Source organism: Mus caroli, unplaced genomic scaffold (assembly GCF_978045245.1).
Source record: "Mus caroli unplaced genomic scaffold, Mus_caroli_1 scaffold_5, whole genome shotgun sequence".
Lineage (NCBI taxonomy): Eukaryota > Metazoa > Chordata > Mammalia > Rodentia > Muridae > Mus > Mus caroli.
Window position 1 is genome coordinate 70,341,535 of NW_028227260.1, and position 27,361 is coordinate 70,368,895.

Below are 27,361 nucleotides of genomic sequence, written 5' to 3' on the forward strand. Positions count from 1 at the left end.
GTATAATATGCAAATTTACCTGTTATATTTATTTGCTAAGGTTAGAATTCTTTCTCTCATATGACACAAAATAACCTTGACAGGAATATGTTATCTAAAAGTTAAAAGAAGAAAACATTAGTTAGAAAAATAGTGTTTAACACTATCCCTGGCCTTTCTTGACTATATACCACTCTCCTTTCTACAATTGTGACAACAAAATATTTCATTGGCAACATTAAAGATGCCTTGGGAGTCAAAATTGCCCTTAGTTGAGAAGTTCCATGTTAAAATAGATGGGAGGCGGGGGAATTAATGCTAGAGAAGTGCTTATATTTACCATTTGATCATTATAATTGTATTTGAAGATGGGCGTAATGTCTTTGGGCAGATTGGCATATTGAGGCCCAGAGAAGATAAATAGTTTTACCTAAGATCATTAGGTAACATGATACAGGTAAGATTTGAACTTACCTGAACTTACCTGAAATACTTTAAGATCTTAATACAGAGATAGTCTTACTAAGCATTTTTTTTCTTTTTTAATATTTTTATTAGATATTTTCCTCATTTACATTTCCAATGCTATCCCAAAAGTTCCCCCATACCCTCCCCCCCCACTCCCCTAACCACCCACTCCCACTTTTTGGCCCTGGCATTCCCCTGTACTGGGGCATATAAAATTTGCATGACCAATGGGCCTCTCTTTCCAGTGATGGCCGACTAGGCCACCTTTGGATACATATGCAGCTAGAGTCAAGAGTTCCGGGGTACTGGTTAGTTCATAATGTTGTTCCACCTATAGGGTTGCAGACCCCTTTAGCTCCTTGGGTACTTTCTCTAGCTTCTCCATTGGGAGCCCTGTGATACATCCAATAGCTGACTGTGAACATCCACTTCTGTGTTTGCTAGTCCCCGGCATAGTCTCACAAGAGACAGCTAAATCAGGGTCCTTTCAGCAAAATCTTGCTGGTGTATGCAATGGTGTCAGCGTTTGGAGGCTGATTATGGGATGGGTCCCTGGATATGGTAGTCTCTACATGGTCCAACAAAAAAGTACTTAAAGCTATTGGTGGGTGTATAGATTGTATACTACCTTTTATACAGCTTTATAGGAGTGTAGAATTATAACTTATGTAAGATAAAGCACACTTACTATGTGTACAACTTAGTCTTGACGTATCTACACATCTCTGAAATGATCACCATCTTCAAGTTAATGGGCATATTTGTCTCCTATACTTTTTTCTGGTTTCCTTGAAGATTCTTCCCTCTGTTTCCTACCTTGGAAAACTACTGATCACTTTCTAATAACACAGGTTAATTTTTATATTTTTTATAAGTGGAAACATGTAGCTTTCTAATATTGTTCTTTTACTGTAGATTTTGTTTTCATCATAATTACCCGAGTAATAATTCAGATCATTCCATAAAAGACTTCCCAAGAGATCTGCTGCAGTCAGGGTCATAGGCCTCCCAAGAGACCTGCAGCATCCCAGGGACACAGGAGGTTGGCTCCAGACAGAGACCCAGGCCAGCTAATATCAGAGATAACCAGATGGCGAAAGGCAAGCAGATGGTGAGAATCCAATGTACTTTGGCATCATCATAACACAGTTCTCCCACTACAGCAAGCCCCGGATATATCAACACTCCTAAAAACCAGGATGCTGACCTAAAATCCCATCTCATGAAGATAATAGAGTCCTTTAAGGAGCATATAAATAATTGTTCTGAATTGCCTTTCTGAAAAAAAATCTAATCATCTGTGTAGTTATTAGTCTATGTTTAGATGTTCTATTATATTCCATTGATATATCAGTCCTTCCTGATACCAGTGCCAATGGCACACTGTCTTGATTATCATAAGTTTATATGTTGGTTAGGTTTTTTGCATTTTCCTATAAATCTTCAAACAAGCTTATTTCTTTCAAAAAGCTTAATTCTATTAGGGTTGCATTCAATCTCAAGTATTTTGAAATTTTTGGTTGCTAAGCAAACATTATCCTCTCTGGTATTCTCCATGTAAGTTCTTATTTTCTTGTCATTTCCACTTTCCACAAGAAAGGGTTCTGCTGTTTTCCACTTGGGCTTGTCTTCATATGATATGGTCTGCAGAGTTCTCTGCCATTTGCAAGTGTGATAGTCACAAGAAGGCTGGCCTTGTTTTTTGTTTTTGTTGTTTTTTTTTTTTGTCACCTTTTAGAAACCACTAGTTGTCATTGCTACATTCTCAATGTCTCAGAAACCATTGGTGCATTTGTTTCTTCTTTGTGGTTTTATTTTCTTCTTTTCCTTCTTCTTGTGTCAGACTTAAAGAAAATACTTATTACCATATCTTGGAGTGAAGTAGTTGAAATGGTGTTTTCTGGAGGTGGGGGGCATTTGGTCTTGTGTATCTTATTTATAATGTACTTGATTTTTGAATCACCAGATCTAGGTGCTCTCATGGGTATCTGAGACAATGATTAACATAATATACTTGCTTTTATATAGCTTAAAATCTAGTGTAGTCATAATGGAAATTGGTGTGGAGATTTCTTTTAAGGAAAGAAAGAAGCTGTCTTAGTTAGCATTACTATTGTTATAATGAAACACCATGACCAAAAGCAAAATGGAAAGGGAAGGGCTTATTTGTCTTAAACTTCTATATCACACTTCAATATCAATGGAAGCCAGGACAGTCACTCACACAGGGAGGGAACCCAGACACAGAAACTGATGCAAAGGCCATGGAGGGGTATACTCAGCTTTTTTTATTGTTTTTTTTCACTATACATCTCATTCAGCTCCCCTCCCCTCTCTCTTCCTAGTTCTACCCTTACATATCCCTCCCCTATTGCCCCCATCTCTTCTCATCAGAGAAAGAGAGCCCTCTTGGGTATCACCCCACTCTAGGAAATCTAGTCTTAGCAGGTCTAGGCACATCCTCTCCCACTGAGGCCATCCAGGCAGTTCAAGTGGAGAGGGGAGGAGATCCAATGATAGGGAACAGAGACCTAGACAGCACCCATTCTTCTTAGGGGAACTACATGAACACCAAGCTGCACATTTGGCACAGATGTATAGGAAGTCTAGGTTGTTTTCTTATAGAACCCAGGACTACCAGCCCAGGGACTGTATCACCCACAATGGGCTGGGCCCTACCCCATCAATCAGTAATTGAGAAAATGCCTTATTGCTAGACGTTATAGAGGCATTTTCTCAAGAGTGGTTCCTTACTCTCAGATGACTATAGCTAGGTCAAGTTGACATAAAACTATCCAGCACAAAAACTAACAATAAAACTACTATATCAATCAGCTATCCAATTCCTGAGCATTTACACGTAAAGGACTCTATACCCTTTCATAGAGATACTTATGCTTCCTTGTTTACTGCTGTTCTGTACACAATGGCAAGGAAATGGAACCAGCCTAGATGTCCACCAACAGATGATAATGAAATGAGATACACATACACAATGGATTGTGTTCAACCATAAAGAAAAATGAAATCTGCAGGCAAGTAGATGGAATTAGAAAAGATATCGAGGCAACCCATTTCAGAAAGAGAAATACTGCCTTCTCTTTCATATAGAGATCCTAGCAAATTTTAAAGATGTGAATTTGTGTGGTAGTAAATATGTGGAGATGCCAGGAAACTGGAAAGGGGCCTGTAAGAGGAGACAGAAGTGGCTTGAAGAGAGAGGAGCTGGGAGAGTAATAGAACATGTGTGGTCCAGACATGAGAAGAGGAATGCTGGGTATGGGAGTGTTTGATAAGATATTGATGAGGGTGGAGGTGCAGAGAGATGAGGGAGGGGCGAAGAGGAGGAGTCAATAAAAACTTCAGTATATATGAAAATGTCGTACAACAACTTGCTGCATCTTAACAACTACAACAGTAACAGCAACAACAATAATAATCTAGTTAGGAGCCATGAATTGTTATGTTTAAAAAGTGATAAGAAATGCTAAAGTCAAAATAACAACAACAAAAAGTAAATGGTCAGGGAAGAAAGAACTAGGAAGTTATGGGTAGAGGGAGGGTTGTCAATGTTTAAGTCCGTTGAGTTGGAAGGTCCTTATAAGAGTGTTTTTACTGGAATTCTGCAAAGTAGTGCGAGTAAGCTACATGAATAGTTGGAGTTATCTTCATATTCCAATTGAGAGAGAATGCTTAAAGAGGAGTGTACTGGTTAGTTTTGTGTCAACTTGACACAGCTCGAGTTATCACAGAGAAAGGAGCTTCAGTTGAGGAAATGCCTCCATGAGATGCAACTGTAAGGCATTTTCTCAATTAGTGATCAAGGGGGAAAGGCCCCTTGTGGGTGGGACCATCTCTGGGCTGGTAGTCTTGTGTTCTATAAGAGAGCAGGCTGAGCAAGCCAGGGGAAGCAAGCCAGTAAGGAACATCCCTCCGTGGCCTCTGCTCAGCTCCTGCTTTCTGACCTGCTTGAATTCCAGTCCTGACAGCCTTTGGTGATGAACAGCAGCATGGAAGTGTAAGCCGAATAAACCCTTTCCTCCCCAAGTTGCTTCTTGGTCATCATGTTTGTGCAGGAATAGAAACCCTGACTAAGACAAGGAGGCTCAAAGGTAGATGTCTTAACCTGAAGTCTTGCTGGGAATAAGTATAAAATCCACAGATGCTTTGTTGCCCCCCCCCTTTTTTTGTACACTTCTCCACAATAAGGAGCCATTACTATGCATTCTTCATGATAGACATCTGAGTACTTGCTGGTAGTTAGAGGGAATAAGAAAATTACCTTAGTCCTAATATCCATTTTAATATTCATATGGTTGACCAGACACACTGCTGGAATGTATCCATGAGTCCTTTGGCTAATTGTCTCCTGAATATCTTTGTTTCTTTACAGATTTATTTAGGTCCACCAGAAGATAGCCAAGTACCTCCGGTGCCTCCACCTCGAGTGACAGCAAGAAGACATAAACCAATCACAATCTCAAAGCGCTTGCTGAGAGAAAAGACTGTGTTCTATACTTCTTCCCTGGATGAAAATGAAGGTCAGTGGTTAGCTTCAGCATTATAATTAAATACAAAGAAAATATTAAAGGGGAGAGAAGGAAGTGTGGCTATTTGCTCCATACAATGATGGGCCTTTTCTACTTCTTTGGATTGTAAGTAGTCAGGAGAAGCAGGGCTTATAGTTCATATTCTAAGAGAAAATTAGATTGTTAGCAGTTGACAGGGCAGGGCTGAATCTTAAATGGAAGCTAAATGATCCTTACAAGGCTAGGAGTAAATTTAAGTTATTCTTAGGTTTCTCTAGTACATTGAAATATATGAGAAAGGCTCTTGCTAATGTTCTGGGGATGTAATTCCAATACAACTACCATGGATTGAATAGCTGCTATGTTCTAAGTAATATTCTAGAGGCCAAATGAAATTATGCCACATGTCCTTGTGTTTGTGGAGCTTATAGGATAGAGAAAGATATAGCTATGTAAAAACAAACAAATGCCACCATCCAATGGAATGATTGTTAGTGAAGAGACTACAGCTTTTCTAAGTGAGCCTTAGTTCCTTGCCATTCCACTCAGACCAACTTTATTAATGTTACCTATAATTTTCACATGACCAAACCAAGTACTCTGCTGTTCTTGTGAGCTAGTGAACAATATGTGACAGTCAACTCCTCTCTCTTCTGTGGAGCACTAAATTTGCCTCTCAGGACACCAGGCTTGTCCCTTCTTCTTCCATCTCATCTGCCTCTTCTGATTTTCCTTCTTGTTTTACTTTTGATATGTTTGAACAACACAAAGGTATTAATCGTCTTTTTCCTTATGTTTTTTTGTACACAATCTCTGTAAGTCTCCTACATGCAAATATGATGTAATTGCTCCAGGTGACTGGAGCAATACAGGATTTAATACAGGATTCATTCTCCTATTTATTGTTATCTCCAAGTCTCCATTGAAATGTTCTCCATAGATTGACTCATTGAGATATAAAATTTGAAATTAATTCAAGATGATTAGCCTGTAATTTGCATTGTATTTTAGTGTGGTGGCTGGAACCTAGGACTTGGTACAATGAACAACAAGTGATCATTCTACCATTACACTGCACACAACCCTTCCTCAGCCCAAAGCACAATGTTTGGGTACTTGTTGTTTCTGACCCTAATGTTCTTGTGAACACTTCCGCTTTCAGCTCCAGCCACCTGAATACTGGGGTCAAGAATGTTGATCTTTTCCTCCTGGCTCTTTTCCTTTTCCTCTGACATCAGATCCGTCAATGCTTCCTTCTGGCTGTGGCTGCACATCACATGTTAAATCTTTAGCTTCCCTTGGAACACACACACACAGACACACACACAAACAGAGAGAGAGAGAGAAAGAGAGACAGAGACAGAGACTCTGCACCTCTTCCCAGCTGTCATCGCTGGCCTGCTTGACTGTTTCTAATCCATTCTCCAAAGCAGTCAGTAAATCGTACATCCTTTCAAAAGTATTAAGCACATGACCTCATTTCCCTCGTCTCCAACCTCTCAGTGACCTCTCTTCATGTTTCGAATAAAATTTGTTTTTCATGCTGTTTTCTGTGTCCCCTGCTTATCCATCTGAACTTTCTTGATGTACTTTCTGTCTCCTTTGCTCTTTCTCTTCTAGTTTCATGAGTCTTGCTGTTCCTAAAGGGTGTCAAGTTTACAAATGTCATCTCCTTGTAGAGACTTTTTGTGAGCACCCAAGTTAAAAAGTTATTCCTTCCTATCCCTTGCACTGCTTTCTTTTATTCATGTCACCTGCTACTACTTGATGACATATTTAGTATCTATTTTTTCCCCATAAGAATATTAGATGTATTTTTTATTACCAGGTCTGAGGACAATTCCTACTATACATTGTGCGTGTTTAGTACATGTTTATAATGTGATTAAATGGATGTGTTAGGAATATGGAAAGAAATGGATTATTGAGCTTAAGGGATCACTTTCATAGAAAAGGATTAGAAAATGAAAAATGAACGTGGCTACTGGATGCTTTGCTAGCCCATAGTTTGATATTTTATGGAACAAATTTATTTACAACTTTCCAAAATCAAAGTTTATACCAGTAGATACATTTTTAGGACTCTATCCCTGACACCAGCACAGAGCTTTCTACATAGTAAGTGTGCAATGAACAATTGTATTAAATTAATAAGCTGGAGGTCAGTAGGCCTAAAGTCTAATTTTATTTTGGTCACTAGCCTGTTAAGTAGCTTGAATTAGCCACTTCCCCTATCTGGGGCTCAATTTCCCTTGTTCTGTGGTAAGGACTTTGTGCCAGATTTTCAGTGAGATTACAGTCTACACAGTGACATTTTTATTTTTGAATTGATAAAGAATGCCAAGGCCACAAAAAACCACCCTTTTCAATTGTATATCTTAGTACAGTGTATTTTGTGCAACCACCTTATTTGAAAATATTTGCATTCTCCTAAAAGGAAACCTTCCTACTCCTCCTTCTTGCCAACTTATGGCAAATGCTTTCTATCCGAAAAGACCTATTCTGAAAAATGTCATAGAAATGGACTCATATTCTGCATAGTGTTTTATGGTTAGCAAATAATTCTAAAGTATATATACTTTCTACTGCTGCATAGTATTTCAGGGTATAAATATACCACATTTTGTTTATCAATTCTTCAATGAATGAACACTTAAATTGTATTTGTGTTTTAGCTATTATGAATAACACTATGATGGATATTGAGGTTGTTGGGTGAATGCCTCACTTCAGTCAACTTGAGTATATTGATGACTCATATGTTTCCTCCAAAGTTAAGCTTTTGGAGAATGACCATGCTAATTTACAAGGCTGGGGTGCAATTTTATTGTCTTGACAGCAATGAATGGTGGGTCAAATTTCTCCATACTCTGGTCAGTGCTTGTCATATAGTCTGACCTCTTCATTCTTGCATACTTAGTTACTGTAAACCTATAATCTCATATAAACCTCATTGTTCCAGTATGAGGTAGGTACCTGAGATTCATTATATAAAGAAGTCTTTTGTAGCTCAGGGAAGGTAAGTAATTTGTCCAGTTAATGCCACTACCAAATCAGAAGACAGTAATTTGCATCCATCCATTTCATCTCAAATCACATTTGCCTGCGAAATGTAACATCATACTTCTTAAAACATGCCTGGAAGAAGTCAAAATATCACTTTTTGCAGATGATATGATAGTATATATAAGTGACCCTAAAAATTTCACCAGAGAACTCCTAAACCTGATAAACAGCTTCAATGAAGTACCTGGTTATAAAATTAACTCAAGCAAGTCAATGACCTTTCTCTACACAAAGGATAAACAGGCTGAGAAAGAAATTAGGGAAACCACATTCTTCTCAATAGTCACAAATAATATAAAATACCTTAGCATGAATCTAAGGAAGTGAAAGATCTGTATGATAAGAACTTCAACTCTCTGAAGAAAGAAATTAAAGAAGATCTCAGAAGATGGAAAGATCTCCCATGCTCATGGATTGGCAGGATCAACATTGTAAAAATGGCTATCTTGCCAAAAGCAATCTACAGATTCAATGCAATCCCCATCAAAATCCCAACTCAATTCTTCAATGAATTAAAAAGAGAAATCTGCAAATTCATCTAGAATAACAAAAAACCTAGGATAGCAAAAACTCTTCTCAAGGATAAAAGAACCTCTGGTGGAATCACCATGCCTGACCTAAAGCTGTACTACAGAGCAATTGTGATAAAAAGTGCATGGTACTGGTATAGCAACAGACAAGTAGACCAATGGAATAGAAATGAAGACCCAGAAATGAACCCACACACCTATGGTCACTTGATCTTCGACAAGGGAGCTAAAACCATCCAGTGGAAAAAACACAGCATTTTCTTTCTTTTTTTATTAGGTATTTTCCTCATTTACATTTCCAATGCTATCCCAAAAGTCCCCCATACATACCCCCCACTCCCCTACCCACCCACTCCCCCTTTTTGGCCCTGGCGTTCCCCTGTACTGGGGCATAGAAAGTTTGCAAGTCCAATGGGCCTCTCTTTCCATTGATGGCCGACTAGGCCATCTTTCGATACATATGCAGCTAGAGACAAGAGCTCCGGGGTTCTGGTTAGTACATCATGTTGTTCCAACAATAGGGTTGCAGATCCCTTTAGCTCCTTGGGTACTTTCTCTAGCTTCTCCATTGGGAGCCCTGTGATACATCCAATAGCTGACTGTGAACATCCACTCCTGTGTTTGCTAGGCCCCGGCATCATCTCACAAGAGACAGCTATATTTGGGTCCTTTCAGCAAAATCTTGCTAGTGTATGCAATGGTGTCAGCGTTTAGAAGCTGATTATGGGATGGATCCCTGGATACGGCAGTCTCTAAATGGTCCATCCTTTCATCACAGCTACGAACTTTGTCTCTGTAACTCCTTCCCTGGGTGTTTTGTTCCCAATTCTAAGAAGGTGCACAGTGTCCACACTTTGGTCTTCATTCTTCTTGAGTTTCATGTGTTTATCAATTTGTATCTTATATCTTGGGTATCCTAAGTTTTGGGCTAATATCCACTTATCAATGAATACATATTGTGTGAGTTCTTTTGTGATTGTGTTACTTCACTCAAGATGATGCCCTCCAGGTCCATCCATTTGGCTAGGAATTTCATCAATTCATTCTTTTTAATAGCTGAGTAGTACTCCATTGTGTAAATGTACCATAATTTCTGTATCCATTCCTCTGTTGAGGGACATCTGGGTTCTTTCCAGCTTCTGGCTATTATAAATAGGGCTGCTATGAACATAGTGGAGCATGTGTCCTTTTTACCGGTTGGGACATCTTCTGGATATATGCCCAGGAGAGGTATTGCTGGATCCTCCGGTAGTACTATGTCCAATTTTCTGAGGAACCGCCAGACTGATTTCCAGAGTGGGTGTACAAGCTTGCAATCCCACCAACAATGGAGGAGTGTTCCTCTTTCTCCACATCCTCGCCAGCATCTGCTGTCACCTGAATTTTTGATCTTAGCCATTCTGACTGGTGTGAGGTGGAATCTCAGGGTTGTTTTGATTTGCATTTCCCTGATGATTAAGGATGTTGAACATTTTTTCAGGTGTTTCTCTGCCATTCGGTATTCCTCAGGTGAGAATTCTTTGTTCAGTTCTGAGCCCCATTTTTTAATGGGGTTATTTGACTTTCTGGAGTCCACCTTCTTGAGTTCTTTATATATATTGGATATTAGTCCCTTATCTGATTTAGGATAGGTGAAGATCCTTTCCCAATCTGTTGGTGGTTTTTTTGTCTTATTGATGGTATCTTTAGCCTTGCAGAAGCTTTGTAGTTTCATGAGGTCCCACTAGTCAATTCTCGATCTTACAGCACAAGCCATTACTGTTCTATTCAGGAATTTTTCCCCTGTGCCCATATCTTCAAGGCTTTTCCCCACTTTCTCCTCTATAAGTTTCAGTGTCTCTGGTTTTATGTGAAGTTCCTTGATCCACTTAGACTTGACCTTAGTACAAGGAGATAGGAATGGCTCGATTCACATTCTTCTACATGTTAACAACCAGTTGTGCCAGCACCATTTGTTGAAAATGCTGTCTTTCTTCCACTGGATGTTTTTAGCTCCCTTGTCGAAGATCAAGTGACCATAGGTGTGTGGGTTCATTTCTGGGTCTTCAATTCTATTCCATTGGTCTATTTGTCTGTCACTATACCAGTACCATGCAGTTTTTATCACAATTGCTCTGTAGTAGAGCTTTAGGTCCGGCATGGTGATTCCACCAGAGGTTCTTTTATCCTTGAGAAGAGTTTTTGCTATCCTAGGTTTTTTGTTATTCCAGATGAATTTGCAGATTGCACTTTCTAATTCGTTGAAGAATTGATTTGGAATTTTGATGGGGATTGCATTGAATCTGTAGATTGCTTTTGGCAAGATAGCCATTTTTACAATGTGGATCCTGCCAATCCATGAGCATGGGAGATCTTTCCATCTTCTGAGATCTTCTATAATTTCTTTCTTCAGAGACTTGAAGTTTTTACTATACAGACCTTTCACTTCCTTAGTTAGAGGCACGCCAAGACATTTTATATTATTTGTGACTATTGAGAAGGGTGTTGTTTCCCTAATTTCTTTCTCAGCCTGATTATTCTTTGTGTAGAGAAAGGCCATTGATTTGTTTGAGTTAATTTTATATCCAGCTACTTCACCGAAGCTGTTTATCAGGCTTAGGAATTCTTTGGTGGAATTTTTAGGGTCACTTATATATACTATCATATCATCTGCAAAAAGTGATATTTTGACTTCATCTTTTCCAATTTGTATCCCTTTGATCTCCTTTTGTTGTCGAATTGCTCTGGCTAGGACTTCAAGTACAATGTTGAATAGGTATGGAGAAAGTGGACAGCCTTGTCTAGTCCCTGATTTTAGAGGGATTGCTTCAAGCTTCTGACCATTTACTTTGATGTTGGCTACTGGTTTGCTGTAGATTGCTTTTATCATGTTTAGGTATGGGCCTTGGATTCCTGATCTTTCCAAGACTTTTATCATGAATGGGTGTTGGATCTTGTCAAATGCTTTTTCCGCATCTAACGAGATGACCATGTGGTTTTTGTCTTTGAGTTTGTTTATATACTGGATTACGTTGATGGATTTCCGTATAATGAACCATCCCTGCATCCCTGGGATGAAACCTACTTGGTCAGGATGGATGATTGTTTTGATGTGTTCTTGGATTCGGTTAGCAAGAACTTTATTGAGGATTTTTGCATCAATATTCATAAGGGATATTGGTCTGAAGTTTTCTATCTTTGTTGGGTCTTTTTGTGGTTTAGGTATCAGAGTAATTGTGGCTTCATAGAATGAGTTGGGTAGAGTACCTCCTGTTTCTATTTTGTGGAATAGTTTGTGAAGAACTGGGATTAGATCTTCTTTGAAGGTCTGATAGAACTCTGCACTAAACCCATCTGGTCCTGGGCTTTTTTTAGTTGGGAGACTATTAATAACTGCTTCTATTTCTTTGGGGGATATAGGGCTGTTTAGATCATTAACCTGATCTTGATTCAACTTTGGTACCTGGTATCTGTCTAGGAACTTCTCCATTTCATCCAGGTTCTCCAGTTTTGTTGAGTATAGCCTTTGGTAGAAGGATCTGATGGTGTTTTGGATGTCTTCAGGATCTGTTGTTATGTCTCCATTTTCATTTCTGATTTTGTTAATTAGGATGCTTTCCCTGTGCCCTCTAGTGAGTCTGGCTAAGGGTTTATCTATCTTGTTGATTTTCTCAAAGAACCAACTCCTTGATTGGTTGATTTTTTGAATAGTTTTTCTTGTTTCCACTTGGTTGATTTCACCCCTGAGTTTGATTATTTCCTGCCATCTACTCCTCTTGGGTGAATTTGCTTCCTATTGTTCTAGTGCTTTTAGGTGTGTTGTCAAGCTGCTAATGTGTGCTCTCTCTAGTTTCCTTTTGGAGGCACTCAGAGCTATGAGTTTTCCTCTTAGAAATGCTTTCATTGCGTCCCATAAGTTTGGGTATGTTGTGGTTTCATTTTCATTGAACTCTAAAAAGTCCTTAATTTCTTTCTTTATTCCTTCCTTGACCAAGGTATCATTGAGAAGAGTGTTGTTCAGTTTCCACGTGAAGGTTGGCTTTCTATTATTTATTTTGTTATTGAAGATCAGCTTTAGTCCATGGTGATCTGATAGGATGCATGGGACAATTTCAATATTTTTGTATCTGTTGAGGCCTGTTTTGTGACCAATTATGTGGTCAATTTTGGAGAAGGTGCCATGAGGTGCTGAGAAGAAGGTATATCCTTTTGTTTTAGGATAGAATGTTCTGTAGATATCTGCCAGATCCATTTGATTCATAATTTCTCTTAGTTTCTCTGTGTCCCTGTTTAGTTTCTGTTTCCATGATCTGTCCATTGGTGAAAGTGGTGTGTTGAAGTCTCCCACTATTATTGTATGAGGTGCAATGTGTGCTTTGAGATTTACTAAAGTTTCTTTAATGAATGTGGCTGCCTTTGTATTTGGAGCATAGATATTCAGGATTGATATTTTCTCTTGGAGGATTTTACCTTTGATGAGTATGAAGTGTCCCTCCCTGTCTTTTTTAATGACTTTGGGTTGGAAGTCAATCTTATCAGATATTAGAATGGCTACTCCAGCTTGTTTCTTCATGCCATTTGCTTGGAAAATTGTTTTCCAGCCTTTCATTCTGAGGTAGTGTCTATCCTTTTCTCTGAGATGAGTTTCCTGTAAGCAGCAAAATGTTGGGTCTTGTTTGTGTAGCCAGTTTGTTAGTCTATGTCTTTTTATCGGGGAGTTGAGTCCATTGATATTAAGAGATATTAAGGAAAAGTAATTGTTGTTTCCTGTTATTTTTGTTGTTAAAGTTGGCATTTTGTTCTTGTGGCTGTCTTCTTTTAGGTTTGTTGAGGGATTACCTTCTTGTTGTTTCTAGGGCGTGGTTCCTGTCCTTGTATTGGTTTTTTTCTGTTATTATCCTTTGAAGGGCTGGATTCGTGGAGAGATAATGTGTGAATTTGGTTTTGTCGTGGAATACTTTGGTTTCTCCATCTATGTTAATTGAGAGTTTGGCTGGGTATAGTAGCCTGGGCTGGAGTTTGTGTTCTTTTAGTGTCTGTATAACATCCGTCCAGGATCTGCTGGCTTTCATAGTCTCTGGTGAAAAATCTGGTGTAATTCTGATAGGCTTGCCTTTATATGTTACTTGGCCTTTTTCTCTTACTGCTTTTAGTATTCTATCTTTATTTAGAGCATTTGTTGTTCTGATTATTATGTGTCGGGAGGTATTTCTTTTCTGGTCCAGTCTATTTGGAGTTCTGTAGGCTTCTTGTATGTTCATGGGCATCTCTTTCTTTAGATTTGGGAAGTTTTCTTCTATAATTTTGTTGAAGATGTTTGCTGGTCCTTTGAGTTGAAAATCTTCATTCTCATCCACTCCTATTATCCGTAGGTTTGGTCTTCTCATTGTGTCCTGTATTTCTTGGATGTTTTGAGTTAGGATCTTTTTGCATTTTACATTTTCCTTGATTGTTGTGCCGATGTTCTCTATGGAATCTTCTGCACCTGAGATTCTCTCTTCCATCTCTTGTATTCTGTTGCTGATGCTCGTATCTATGGTTCCAGATTTCTTTCCTAGGGTTTCTATCTCCAGTGTTGCCTCATTTTGGGTTTTCTTTATTGTGTCTACTTCCCTTTTTAGGTCTAGTATGGTTTTGTTCATTTCCATCATCTGTTTGGATGTGTTTTCCTGTTTTTCATTAAGGACTTCTACCTGTTTGATTGTGTTATCCTGTTTTTCTTTAAGGATTTGTAACTCTTTAGCAGTGTTCTCCTGCAATTCTTTAAGGGATTTTTGTGCTTCCTCTTTATCGTCTTCTGCCTTGTTTAGCAGTGTTCTCCTGCATTTCTTTAAGTGTGTTATTAAAGTCCTTCTTGAAGTCCTCTATCATCATCAGGAGATATGCTTTTAAATCCGTGTCTAGCTTTTCAGGTGTGTTGGGGTGCCCTGGACTGGGCGAAGTGGGGGTGCTGGGTTCTGATGATGGTGAGTGGTCTTGGTTTCTGTTAGTAAGATTATTACGTTTACCTTTCGCCATCTGGTAATCTCTGGGGTTAGTTGTTATCGTTGTCACTGTTTAAAGATTGGAGCAGAAGCTGTGTTCCACTCACCAGCAGTCCCAAAATCCTGCGGCGGGGGTCGTGGGTAGCTTGCGGGTGTCAGGCAACCCTGCTCTCCCGCTACCCCGGTGCTGATCCGGCCGGATGAGGCCTGTGGCCCTACTCAGGCCGGTTTCTGCTTCCCTAACTAATGCAGTCTCAGGTCCCGCGCAATTGGATTGGAGCAGGAGCTGTGCTCCACTCACCAGAAGTCTTAAGATCCTGTGGCGGGTGTTGTGGGTAGCTGGCGAGTGTCAGCTGACCCTGCGCCCCAGCTGCCCCAGTGCTTTTCTGACCGGAAGAGGGTTGTGGCCCTATGTAGGCCGGATTTCTCTCTCCCCAACCAGAGCAGTCTCAGGTCCCGCATGATTGGACTGGAGCAGAAGCTGTGTTCCACTCACCAGCAGTCCCAAAATCCTGCGGCGGGGGTCGTGGGTAGCTGGCGGGTGTCAGGCAACCCTGCTCTCCTGTTACCCTGGCGCTGATCCGGCCGGATGAGGCCTGTGGCCCTACTCAGGCCGGTTTCTGCTTCCCTAACTAATGCAGTCTCAGGTCCCGCGCAATTGGATTGGAGCAGAAGCTGTGCTCCACTCACCAGAAGTCTTAAGATCCTGTGGCGGGTGTTGTGGTTAGCTGGCGAGTGTCAGCCGACCCTGTGCCCCAGCTGCTCTGGTGCTTTTCTGACCGGAAGAGGGTTGTGCAAGAATTCTTTTTTTAAAAATATTTTTTATTACGTATTTTCCTCAATTACATTTCCAATGCTATCCCAAAAGTTCCCCATACCATTCCTCCCACTCCCCTACCCACCCATTCCCACTTTTTGGCCCTGGCATTCCCCTGTACTGGGGCGTATAATGTTTGCATTTCCAATGGGCCTCTCTTTCCAGTGATGGCCGACTAGGCTATCTTTTGAAACATATGTAGCTAGAGTCAAGAGCTCTGGGGTACTGGTTAGTTCATAATGTTGTTGCACCTACAGGGTTGCAGATCTCTTTAGCTCCTTGGATACTTTCTCTAGCTCCTCCATTGGGGGCACTGTGATCCATCCAATAGCTGAGTGTGAGCATCCACTTTGCTGAAAGGACCCTGATATAGCTGTCTCTTGTGAGACTAGGCAGGGGCCTAGTAAACAAGAATTGTTACCTGAGGAATACCGAATGGCTGAGAAGTAACTGAAAAAATGTTCAGTATCCTTAATTATCAGGGAAATGCAAATCAAAACAACCCTGAGATTCCACCTCACACCAATCAGAATGGCTAAGATAAAAAATTCAGGTGACAGCAGATGCTGGCGAGGATGTGGAGAAAGAGGAACACTCCTTCATTGTTGGTGGGATTGCAAGCTTGTACAACCACACTGGAAATCAGACTGGTGGTTCCTCACAAAATTGGACATAGTACTATGAGAGAATCCCACAATACCTCTCCTGGACATATATCCAGAAGATGTTCCAACCGGTAAGAAGGACACATGCTCCACTATGTTCATAGCAGCCTTATTTATTATAGCCAGAAGCTGGAAAAAACCCAGATGCCTCTCAACAGAGGAATGGATACAGAAAATGTGGTGCATTTATACAATGGAGTACTACTCACGTATTAAAAAAATGAATTTATGAAATTCCTAGGCAAATGGATGAACCTGGAGGGCATCATCCTGAGTGAGTTAACCCAATCACAAAAGAACTCACATGATATGTACTCACTGATAAGTGGATATTAGCCCAGAAACTTAGAATACCCAAGATACAAGATACAATTTGCAAAACACATGAAACTCAAGAAGAATGAAGACCAAAGTATGGACACTTTGCCCCTTCTTAGAATTGCGAACAAAACACCCATGGAAGGAGTTACAAAGTTTGGAGCTGAGACTAAAGGATGGACCATCTAGAGACTGTCATACCTGGGTATCCATCCTATAATCAGCCTCCAAACACTTCCACCATTGCATACACTAGCAAGATTTTGCTGAAAGGACCCTGATATAGCTGTCTCTTATGAGGCTATTCTTGGGCCTAGCAAATACAGAAGTGGATGCTCACGGTCAGCTATTGGATGGATCACAGGGCCCCCAATGGAGGAACTAGAGAAAGTACCCAAGGAGCTAAAAGGATCTGCAACCCTATAGGAGGAACAACAACATGAACTAACCAGTACCCCCCGGAGCTTGTGTCTCTAGCTGCATATGTATCAGAAGAAGGCCTAGTCGACCATCAGTGGAAAGAGAAGCCCATTGGTCTTGCAAACTTTATATGCCTCAGTACAGGAGAATGCCAGGGCCAAGAAGTGGGAGTGGGTGGGCAGAGGAGCTTGGGGAGAGTATGGGGGACTTTTGGGATAGCATTGGAAATGTAAATGAAGAAAATACCTAATTTTTTTTTAAAAAAAGAAACTTCTGAAACTTCTGCTCACAGGACAGAAAAAACAAATCAAAACAAAACAAAAACAAAATCAAAAAAACCATGCCTGAACACCATTTTTCTTGACAAGTAGCATCTCATTATTTGACCTTCAAATTTATATTTTATTTGTAGATAATATTTTAGTCCGTCCTTTCCACATCATCATACACCGTTTGATACCCTATATCAAATCCTTGGTCCTTCTAAATCTGTTTTGTTTGATACTCAGGGTCTTGCTAAGTGACCTAGGTTAGAACAGAACTCACAATCCTAACTCAGTTTTCTGAGTGTCTGTCAGTATTATAGAGTATAAGACTGTTCTTTAGTGGTGCTGTTTGAGTTTAGGTCATTGTCATTAGCATTCTCATCTTGTCTACAAACTTCTAATCTGCTTTTGACACTTAACCCAAGCAGAAAACATATATTTGACAGTGCTCCTTTTCTGCCTACCAGAGGTAACATTCCTAGGTTTGACAGTGAGGCCTCAATGAACTAGCACTAAACTATCGTAGATTCAGATCTAGCTATTCACATCTTGTATCACACATGTTCAAGACAAACTGAATTTACTATTTACTCTTTAAAGGTATTTTCTTTTTGCAAAACTATTTTTCATTTTTGAGATTATTAATGTATTTATAGCATTTCCCCCTTTCTTTCCTTCATGGCCTCCCATATGCCCTTCTTTGCTCTCTTTCATATTCATAGCCTCCTTTTTCACTGATTGTTATTACATGCATAAATGTTAATAAATATGAATATGTAAATATATATTTGTAAATATGATCTATGTGGTCTGTATAACATTTTCTTAGACAAACCATAACTTTTTTTAAACTCCTCCAAGCTATTGTTTGTCTGAACAATTTTGATTCATGTATTCCTTCTATCCAGTGTTCAAGTAACTTCAAATGATCATTATAATAATCATATCTAAATGAAAAGAAAGCAGAACAGTCATTCCTTAAGACCAGTCCTCTAGTCAGTGTTCAATTTTCCAATTATCTCATTACATAAAACAGGTTCCAAATAAAGTCCCTGTGTTATGACTGGTGAATACATTTCCTTTTGCTGAAGAGAGACTATATCTTTAACTACTATAGTCTAATATAGCTTTCTTTACATGTCTTTATTTATTTTTGTAGTGCTGGAAAAGGAAGTCATAGTCTTGCATATTTTATATAAGTGGTCTATCACTAGGCTGTTACCCCAACTCTATGTTTCCTATTATTAATGAAAGTGAAAATTTCCATATACTAGATATTATTAGTCTGGGGAATTCATTAATTATTTCTGGAGATTGTGAATAATTTAAACGTTAAAAAATTTTATTAAGTGTGTAGACTTATTTTTCTAGAAAAATAGATTCTTTGGCTGTTATTGTGTTCTCAGAAGCTACAACTATATTCAGAATCACTTAAAAGCTTATTCCAAAGGCCATAGGAAATTATGGGCCACAAAAGGCTAGAGGAAGAATGTAAATTGGCTATTTGAGGATATCTTCACATGACAGAGAAAGAGATTAAGCTGTTAGGCCTATTAACTTGAAATTTGAGAAACCTTAAAAAATTGCTTTTAAGCGAACTACTTGAGAATTAGTTGATGCATTTATTTAGAAAGAGCAAATTATGCAATTGAGTGTGCACTCTGTCCTTTTTGAATTACTTATCCCCTTGAATAAAGCAGCTTGGCATACTAGAGTTTAGTTAGTTGGATTGATGAAAGTCATATGGAAATCTTAAAGTGAACTTTATTTGAATAAGAGCTGTGACTCCATAGGAATTGGGCAAGGTGGAGACTGTTTTCATGGTATGTACTCTGTTTGTACTCTAATAACAATTTTGAAATTGTATACTAATTTTCAAGATCAAATATTTATGCATGCATCAAAACAATATCATTAATCTTTCCTCTTTGTACCAACTTTTTTTTCAGATGAAAGTCACCATCAAACTCCTAATGGTACAATCACTAGCAACCTGGATACCCCCAAGCTACTACAGCCCTTCAAACTACCCATGCAAAAAAGTGGGGAAACTGACCCTGGAAGAAAGTCCCCAAGCAGACCTGTTTCTGACTGTCAATCAGAGCCCTGCCTAGAGACGGATGTGGGGAGGTTGTTATTTAGGTTGCAGGATGGAGGGACCAAGGCTACTCCAAAGGCCTCCAATGGACCTGTTCCAGGCTCTGGACACACAAAGACCTCCTCTTTCCATATAAAGAGACCAGCTCCCAGGCCAATGGTTCACCACAAGGAAGGTAAATGTTTAGGAATCCTATGGGAGGCATTACTGAACCCCAAATTACTTTGCAGCTTGCAAACTTTCTAGGGTTGGAGGCATCTTCCTTCCTTGTTTCTCTCATCATACTTCCTCCTATTCAGTGCTTTTTAAATTTAAAATCTTTAAATTAGCTTACAAAGTAGTAGGTTTCAGGATGAGATTCTAATACACATTTCGTTTTAGTTGATTCTCATCCCCCATCCTCAATCTCTTTGACATCCTTTCCTTACAGTATCCTTTTGTCCTTAGCATTCCCCCTTTCTTTTTGTTCTATTGTCTTCCTTCAAGCCTCTTTTGTTTTCTAGTCACTGGGCATTTTCCTTTACTTTACTCCTATTTACTGCCACCAGTGTAGATGTATTTTACAGTTAGAAACTAAGATATGCATATGAGAGACAATGTACAAATACCTTTCCTCCTCACTGTCTTTCTGAGTCTGGATTAACTGGCTTAAAATAATTTGTTTTCATTTCCATCCATTTTGCTGGCAATTTATTTCATTTTTCTATATGGCTGACTAAACTCCCTTTGTGTATAGACATCACATTTTCATTATCCATTCATCTGTTGATGGACATCTGGGCCTAGCTATGAAAAACAGAGCTACAGTAAACATGGATGTGCACATGTATTTGTGGCAGGATATAGAGTCCTTTGAGTTTATGCCCAGAAGTGCTACAGCTGGGTAAAAAGGGAGTTCTAGATTTGGTTTTATTGATGCTTCCATACTACTTTCCATAGTGGCTTCACCAGCTTGCATTCCTACCAACAGTATGAAAGTGTTCCTCTTTCTGCACACTGTTTGCTTGATTTCGGCCATTCTCACTGGTTGAGATGGGATCTCAAGGTTGTTTTGATTTACATATCTCTGACAGAGATGCTAAACATTTTATAATACATTCATTGACCTTTATAATTCTTCCTTTGAAAACTCTCTGCCTTAGTCACTGTTCTATTGCTATGAAGAGACACCATGACCAAAGCAGCCCCTTATAAAAGGAAACTTGTAATTGAGGGCTTGCTTACATTTTCAGAGGTTGGTCTGTTATCATCATGATGGGGAGTATGGCAGTCCATAGGCAGATATGGTGCTGGAGAAGTAGTTAAGAGTTCTACATCCTGATACATAGACAGGGAGGGAGACTGGGTCTGGCATGGGCTATTAAAACCTCAAAGTCCACACTCAGAGACACAGTTCTTCTAACAAGCGTATGCATCTTTCAACAAGGTCACACCTGGTAATCTTTGTGAGTCAGTCAAACAGTTCTACTCCCTGGTGACCAAGCATTTAAATATACTTTTTAAAGTTTTAAAACTATTTATTTTAGATATTATCTCCTTTTATATTCTTTAGCTAATGAAAACTTCCCCCATTCTCTAGGCTATTTATTCTGTTGATCTGTTGTTATTGCTGGAGGTAGTGGTGGTGCTGGTGATGGTGGTGTACAAAAGCTCTTTAAGTTCATATGGGTCCATTTGTCAATTCTTGGGTTATTGCCTGTTCAGAAGTTTGTTGCCTATAGATATATCGCTAAGTGTTTAGCCTTTGTTTCAGTGTTTTCAGTTGAAAATACAGGTCTCTGATCTATTCTGAGTTAATTTTTATGCAAGCTGAGAGATAAAAACTAATTTAATTATTTTGCAGGTAGTTATCAGGTTTTGCTGATGCTGATAGTTGAAAGGGCTGTATCTCTTCTAGCAGATGTTTTTGACACCTTTGTCAGAAATTAGGAGCCCATAGTTGTGTGGGTTTATCTCTCCTTCCTCTGTTCTGTTTTCCTGGTACCAGGAAATATCCTGGCCAGAGATATTTTTCTGACTATCAGCACAGTGCTAGGACACAGGTTAAGAAAAATGCAGTTTAGAGTAAGGAACTGGGAAACCAGAGGGTAGAGAAATTGCAGGGATGGAGTTGATGTGCAAATTGTGCATGAGGCCTTTCACACTTGCTGGAGTAGCATCAAAGATTTCCTTCGAGAGAGGGGAAACAGGCAGAGAGATGGAGAGAGGGAGCTACTTTATAGTATACATGAAGGCAGAGGATCAGTGGGGGGGGGAATAAGCCTGTCCAGATAAAGCAGAGGAAAGACATTGTGTTGTCGGTGGTAGGGAACAGACTTAGTACATGCTGACAGCACTGTCTTTGAGCAGTTTAGTAAATGCTGTTTTGTATGGAGGCCAGCAGGATTTCCACAGAGCAATTGACACTTTCTAATTCTCTGGTTTGGCCCTCCACTGCATTTGCATGCTCACATTATTTTCCATGTCTGTATCTCGGGTTTTATATCTTTAAAATGGGGAAGAGGATCACCTACAAATAATTTTTAGTATTAAAAGGAATAACAAAATACCTGGCTCATAATCAGAAGATGAGATATGTTACTAATTCTCTCCCTCTGTCCTGTCTTCCCTCCCTACAATTTGCCTCTTGTAGGAGACAGCCAGGAAAGGCCAGACATCTATGGAGACATCTGCTTCAGTTTAGAAGTCATATATTGATCATCACATTAACCAAGTAGAAAGTTGGGTAACTGCACTTCTACCCCCCATGGTTAACTTGGCCCTGCCCAGTGTCAAGGCAGATCCCGTCAGCTCAGCACATACAGTAACTTTTAGCCCTTCCACTTCAGTTCTGCCTCCAACATCTTTGGATATAGAACCCAACCCCAGTGCCATCCCTTCTGTTGCTTCTCTCAAACTCCTGTCCTTTGGGCTGCTGGCAGCAGCAGCTGTGATCTAATGGCATCAGTTACTATAAGAAATGATCTGACTTGTCCAGAGTCATCCAGGCTTTCTCAGTCTGAGCTGCAGCATTGCCAGACTTTTTTTTCCCTCTTAAATCAGTTAGCAACAAGTTGATGTGGTACAGTTATACTCAAAGCATCTGGCTTCCAGCCTTGGCAAAACTGGGATGGGTTGGAGCCAGCCAAATCTCTGGTAGAGTTGCCTCTTGAAAATTTCCCCACCTATCATTTCACCTCTACTTCCGTCTCTCTTGCCCTACTTTTACTGCTGTTCATGGTAAATTCCTGGACACCAGAAGAGTTATCAGTTAATCAGTTGCTACAAATAGTTCCTTGCCTGAGCTTCAGCTGATGATTAACCCCAAGTGCTAACAAGCAACCTTAATGACCGGCTTTGGAAGAAAGTTGTCTCTTTTGCTTGCCCTTTCTATCTATACCAGTTGGGTTTTTTTTTTTTCTTTCCTTCGTTTTTTCACCTTTGTTGTTGAAAAAGCTCCATTTCTTCAGTTATTTTAAATGTGTCACTGCCCTGCCCTCTCCTCATATTTAGCCCTTTTACTGATCTAGCATGTGAATGGACTTCATCATTCCCCACATCTTTTCCCCAATACAATTAGAAATATCAGAAGCACATGGTAAATGGCTTACATCCATAATGATCAACAACTTAGTAATATCCACTATTGTTTGCTGATAGAATTTTTATTCAGAACCATTTTCTATTCAAGACACGGACCAGTATACTTTCTCTTCTTCATTGTATATTCTCATTGATAAGTCTGTGGGGTAGGTTTTACTGCACCCGTTTCAAAGATAGAAAGGATGGCTCAGACATAAAACTTGCCCAAAGTGTGTTGGGTTATAAGATGCAGAGATTTTGTTGGAAACTAGGCTTCTTGGATTAATGGGACCTTTTTTTTCAGTGCATTCAACTTTAAAGATTTATTTTTATGTATATGAATATTTTCCTGTATGTATTTTTGTATCATGTGTGTGCCTAATTATAATAGCCGGTTATCAAAGCCAAACACCTACTTCCATTTACAGGGTAGGTGGAATGGGACAGGTATATACATGTTATTCTTCCTTGTTATAGCAATCCAATGGGCACAATTATGATCCTCTTATACAAATGAGAGGTTCAGAGAGGTTATGATTTACCTAAAATCCCACAGAAGTTCCATGGAAGCCAGGAGTGTGTGTCCTGTCCTCTGGAACTGAAGTTATAGATGTACATGAACCAAGATGTGAATACTGGAATCCAAATCGGATTCCTTCACAAGAGCCATTTCTCCAAACCTGCAGTGCTTTGTTGTTGTTGTTGTTGTTATTTTTCCCTATGTTAGCCACCTTCTTCTTTTCTGTCAGATACTTACTTTGAGGTATACAAAATTAGCATGTCACCTTTTGACCATTTGATGTTTTCTTTTAAATTGATTTTCTAGATTATCATATAAAATAATGACTGGATCATCATAGCATCTCCTTGTCCATGTGCTATACTTTGTTACCATTCATTCCTTCCCTATGCCTTCTCCATCTGGTTACCCTTCTTCCCCCAGTTAGCCCTCCTTTCTGCTTTCCTATTACATTTATTCAATAACTTTTCTCCATCTCCCACTTCATTTAAGATCTCTTCCTCCACTCTTCCAACATTCTATTTCTGGGGCCCTCTACATAAACTCTCTCCTCCTGCACACACATCAGTTAAACTCTAGGTTCTGTATGTAAGAGAAACATATAGTCTTTCCTCAGTTCGACTTTCTCTTATCAGTTCTGGTCTTACAAAATGCAAATGTGTGGTTTCTACAAAAAGATACAGGACTGTTTGGGAGAATGAGGAGGAAATAAGACTGTATGCCTCTTGCTTACATACATTTGCATGTTAATTCAGACATCACACTAAACAAAAGGAAAGACCTAAGATGAAAAGCCGTAATCCTGCCTTCCCAATGTTCATGGTAAAAATGGCCCAGTGATGTTCCTGATGGGTGATGAGAATATTCCAATAAAAGCATGGGAATAAGAAGCCCTTGATTCTGCCTGAAGTATTGAGATTAAAGGTGTAGCATACCACATATAGGGACCCCATGGCATATGGGATTCCTTGCTTAGTTTCTTTCCTCTATCTGGTGATATGCTCTGGACTTGAGGAAAGACTGCTTGTAAGACCTTTTTCAGTCACACAGCCATCAATTCTTCACTGGAGTGACTAATGCTGTAAGTGGCATTCATATCTGCTCTAAAAGTATTAGGAACAGACTTACTCCTACAGTAATGGGTGTTGCTGGCCATTATCCACATTTTCTTGTTTGGACTTATTATGCTTATTATCTACTGTTTGATTTTTACTCTGACTTTCCTGGAGTCTAACTTCAAATTGTTCCATAAGGATAATTAATGGCTAAAGGGAAAGGAAGACTCTATGATGGGCATGGAGGAGTGTCAGAGCAAGAGATCATTCTAGAAGACTTTGGGGAGCTCTAAGAAGATATAATCTTCTCCCTGCTCTGTACCCCAAGGTTGGGTATAGGTGGATATAAGAAAAGGTACTAGAAAGTTGCAAAAATGTCAAAAATGGATGACTGTTGCATCTCCATGCATTTGCACATGAGATCACATGCCATCATCATTTGACAGAGGATGGGAAAGAACAAAATGATTTGGAGAGATCAATCAAGTTTTAGGGAAAACCCATGTTTTGGACCAAGATTCATAAGCAATGAAAGAATAGCCATTTAGTTAAATAGCATAGGCTAGAGAAAATTTGTAATGAAAACCCCATTGCCTCTCTTGGTATGTGTCTTTAATTTGACTCTGTCTCTCCTAGCTGTGGGATTTTAGGTAAATCATAACCTCTCTGAACCTCTCATTTGTATAAGAGGATCATAATTGTGCCCATTGGATTGCTATAACAAGGAAGAATAACATGTATATACCTGTCCCATTCCACCTACCCTGTAAATGGAAGTAGGTGTTTGGCTTTGATAACCGGCTGTTATAATTAGGTCAGCTTTACTTTTTATTTTCCCTTCGTGAGTAATGTGAGATAGCACCTCCATTACAGGCAAGGGGTGTGTGTGTGTGTGTGTGTGTGTGTGTGTGTGTGTGTGTAGGTATATATGGTCTATAAAGCACCTAGTTATATAGTAGTTGCTTGAGTGGCAGAATACAAGACAGAGAACATTTGCTTTTCTGTATTTTAGAGCCTTGGAGAACCCTCAAACTTAAAATACAAAGGGAAGAAAAGAGTTCAGAATTTTTTTTTTCAGCCTGTCTATACACATGATAAACATCCAGAAAGAAAAAGCATTGTGGAGGGAAGGGGGCAGAGGAGTATTTTTAGCTCTTCTTTAGTTTTCAAGTGTAGCTTGGTCCATGGATCTGACAGTCCTCCTCCAGTGTGTTCTTTTATACCTCACTTCTGTGAGCCCCACACTTGGCCCTCTACTGTGACTGCCACATCACAGTGCTCTCACTTACTTCCCATATCTATAACTTCTCCTCCAAGTTTGGCTTTAAGACCCCAGGGACAGTTGTATGCATTCCTTGAGAGACACAAATGCCCTCACAGCATTGCCAGTATATTGAATACTTACTTTAGGCTTCCGAATACTTTTGAAGCTTGGGTGTATTATGCTTTTTGTGTCACACAAAGCTTAGTTGGAAGCCTAAAAAGGGAAAGCTTTCTTTGCTGTCCTAAAAGTCCGGACTGCATTTTTCTTTACTCAATAAATATTTGTTGAATATCTGCTGGTTACACGCAGAGCAATTTACTTGGGTCTCTGGGGAATACAGAGATGATTCCCACCTGGATCTTGCTCTCAAGTTGCTCTTATTCTAATAGGGGAGAAAAAGTCATGAAAACAAGGAGCCAAAGTACAAGGTTCAAAGTACAAGACAACCAGTGCCTTAAGAGCTACAGAAAGGAACTTGGAGAATCTTAAGCTTCCTAAGAGACATGGCACTTAAGCGGATGCAAATTTGGGCGTGTGGGAATAGGATAAATAGCATCTTGGGAAGATGATTAATGGCAAGACACGCACACAGAACAATAAATAATGTTTGTCTGGACTGTAGCATATGTGAAGAGGAGTGGTAGAAAGCTAGATCAGAAGGGACTGCTGAAAGGGAAGAGGGTACTGAATGCCAACTTAAGCATTTTGGGTATTTTCTGCAGGCAACAGGGAGCCAGGGAATTGAAATCCATTTCTTGAGAAGTAAAAGGAAGGTGGAGTAAAGGAAGGGGGGAGAGACAGATAAAGAAATCAAGATTTCTATGGTATTCCCAAAGTAGCATACAAAAGTCAGCAGAAAGAGGTAAAGGTTTACAGACTGATACCATCTGCTGATTCATCTGCAAAACAGTCCAGTTTTGTACTGGCAGAGAAACGAACTGCTGACTTACACAAGCTAGTTTTAGTATTAAGAGGAGAATCCAGGTTTCTTGACTCCTAGTTATATGATTTCTTTCTATGCCTTGCCAGTTTGACATTGTGCCTTAACTGTGACTGAGACAAATTAGAGGCAAGAAAGAACAACACCGGGGTCTTTCAGCCAAGAAAACTCTTTGCTGCTACTTCAAAGAATGACTTGCAATGAATCATCAAGTTGGAGTTGCATATAAAGGGCCTAATCAGACAAACAGTTAATGATGCTCACTTTGCAGGCCCTAGTTAGATGTCCATTTTGATGTGGCTTTAAAGGTAATGACTGAGGCTCCTGTTTTGAGGATGCTATCTGCTCAAGTCTTTAAGAGAAATGAACCCTAGCCTAGGTATGACTTCCAGTAGAAGTATCTTCTGGTTCTGAGAGTAAAATATCCTTCTTATCAAACTCCTCACTCCAGTAACTAGTAGAAATGGGATATTACTGTCATCTCTGGTCATCTGTGACCTGCAGTGAAGAAGTGGTATCATGTGGCTTACAACTTTGCAACTCACACTGCCCATCATTGTATTACTTGGGGAGCATTGGAATACTCATGTACAAGTTCTATTCCATTCAAACTAGGTACTCTGAGAATGGGATCCAGGTACTGTACATTTAAAGGTCTCCACATGTTCTAATGTGTAGCCAGGGTTGAAAGCCACTGGTAACTAGAACTCCATAGGTTTCAGGAAGTACATGCACATGGTAAACTTCGAGGTTCCTTTTTCTTTTGGAGTATATTCCTCAAAAGTAGAAAGGGCACAACATTTGTACAAAATTATGGCCAAACTTAACTATGAAAAAATGTGTGTAAAAAGAACTAAGTGTAGCGTTATAATACTTGGAACAGAACTGGTGTTTAATAATAA

General features: G+C 39.5%; 1 protein-coding gene across 1 annotated transcript in view; it reads left to right on the forward strand.

The window, feature by feature from the left end:
• The window catches only part of Ophn1 (oligophrenin 1), a 351,191-nt gene that overhangs the window by 308,755 nt on the left and 15,075 nt on the right, over window positions 1–27,361 (forward strand). Inside the window, exons 20-21 of the mRNA XM_021152888.3 lie at window positions 4,841–4,988; window positions 18,971–19,294. Coding sequence (XP_021008547.1) covers window positions 4,841–4,988; window positions 18,971–19,294 — 472 coding nt within the window. The remainder of the gene's footprint in view (window positions 1–4,840; window positions 4,989–18,970; window positions 19,295–27,361) is intronic.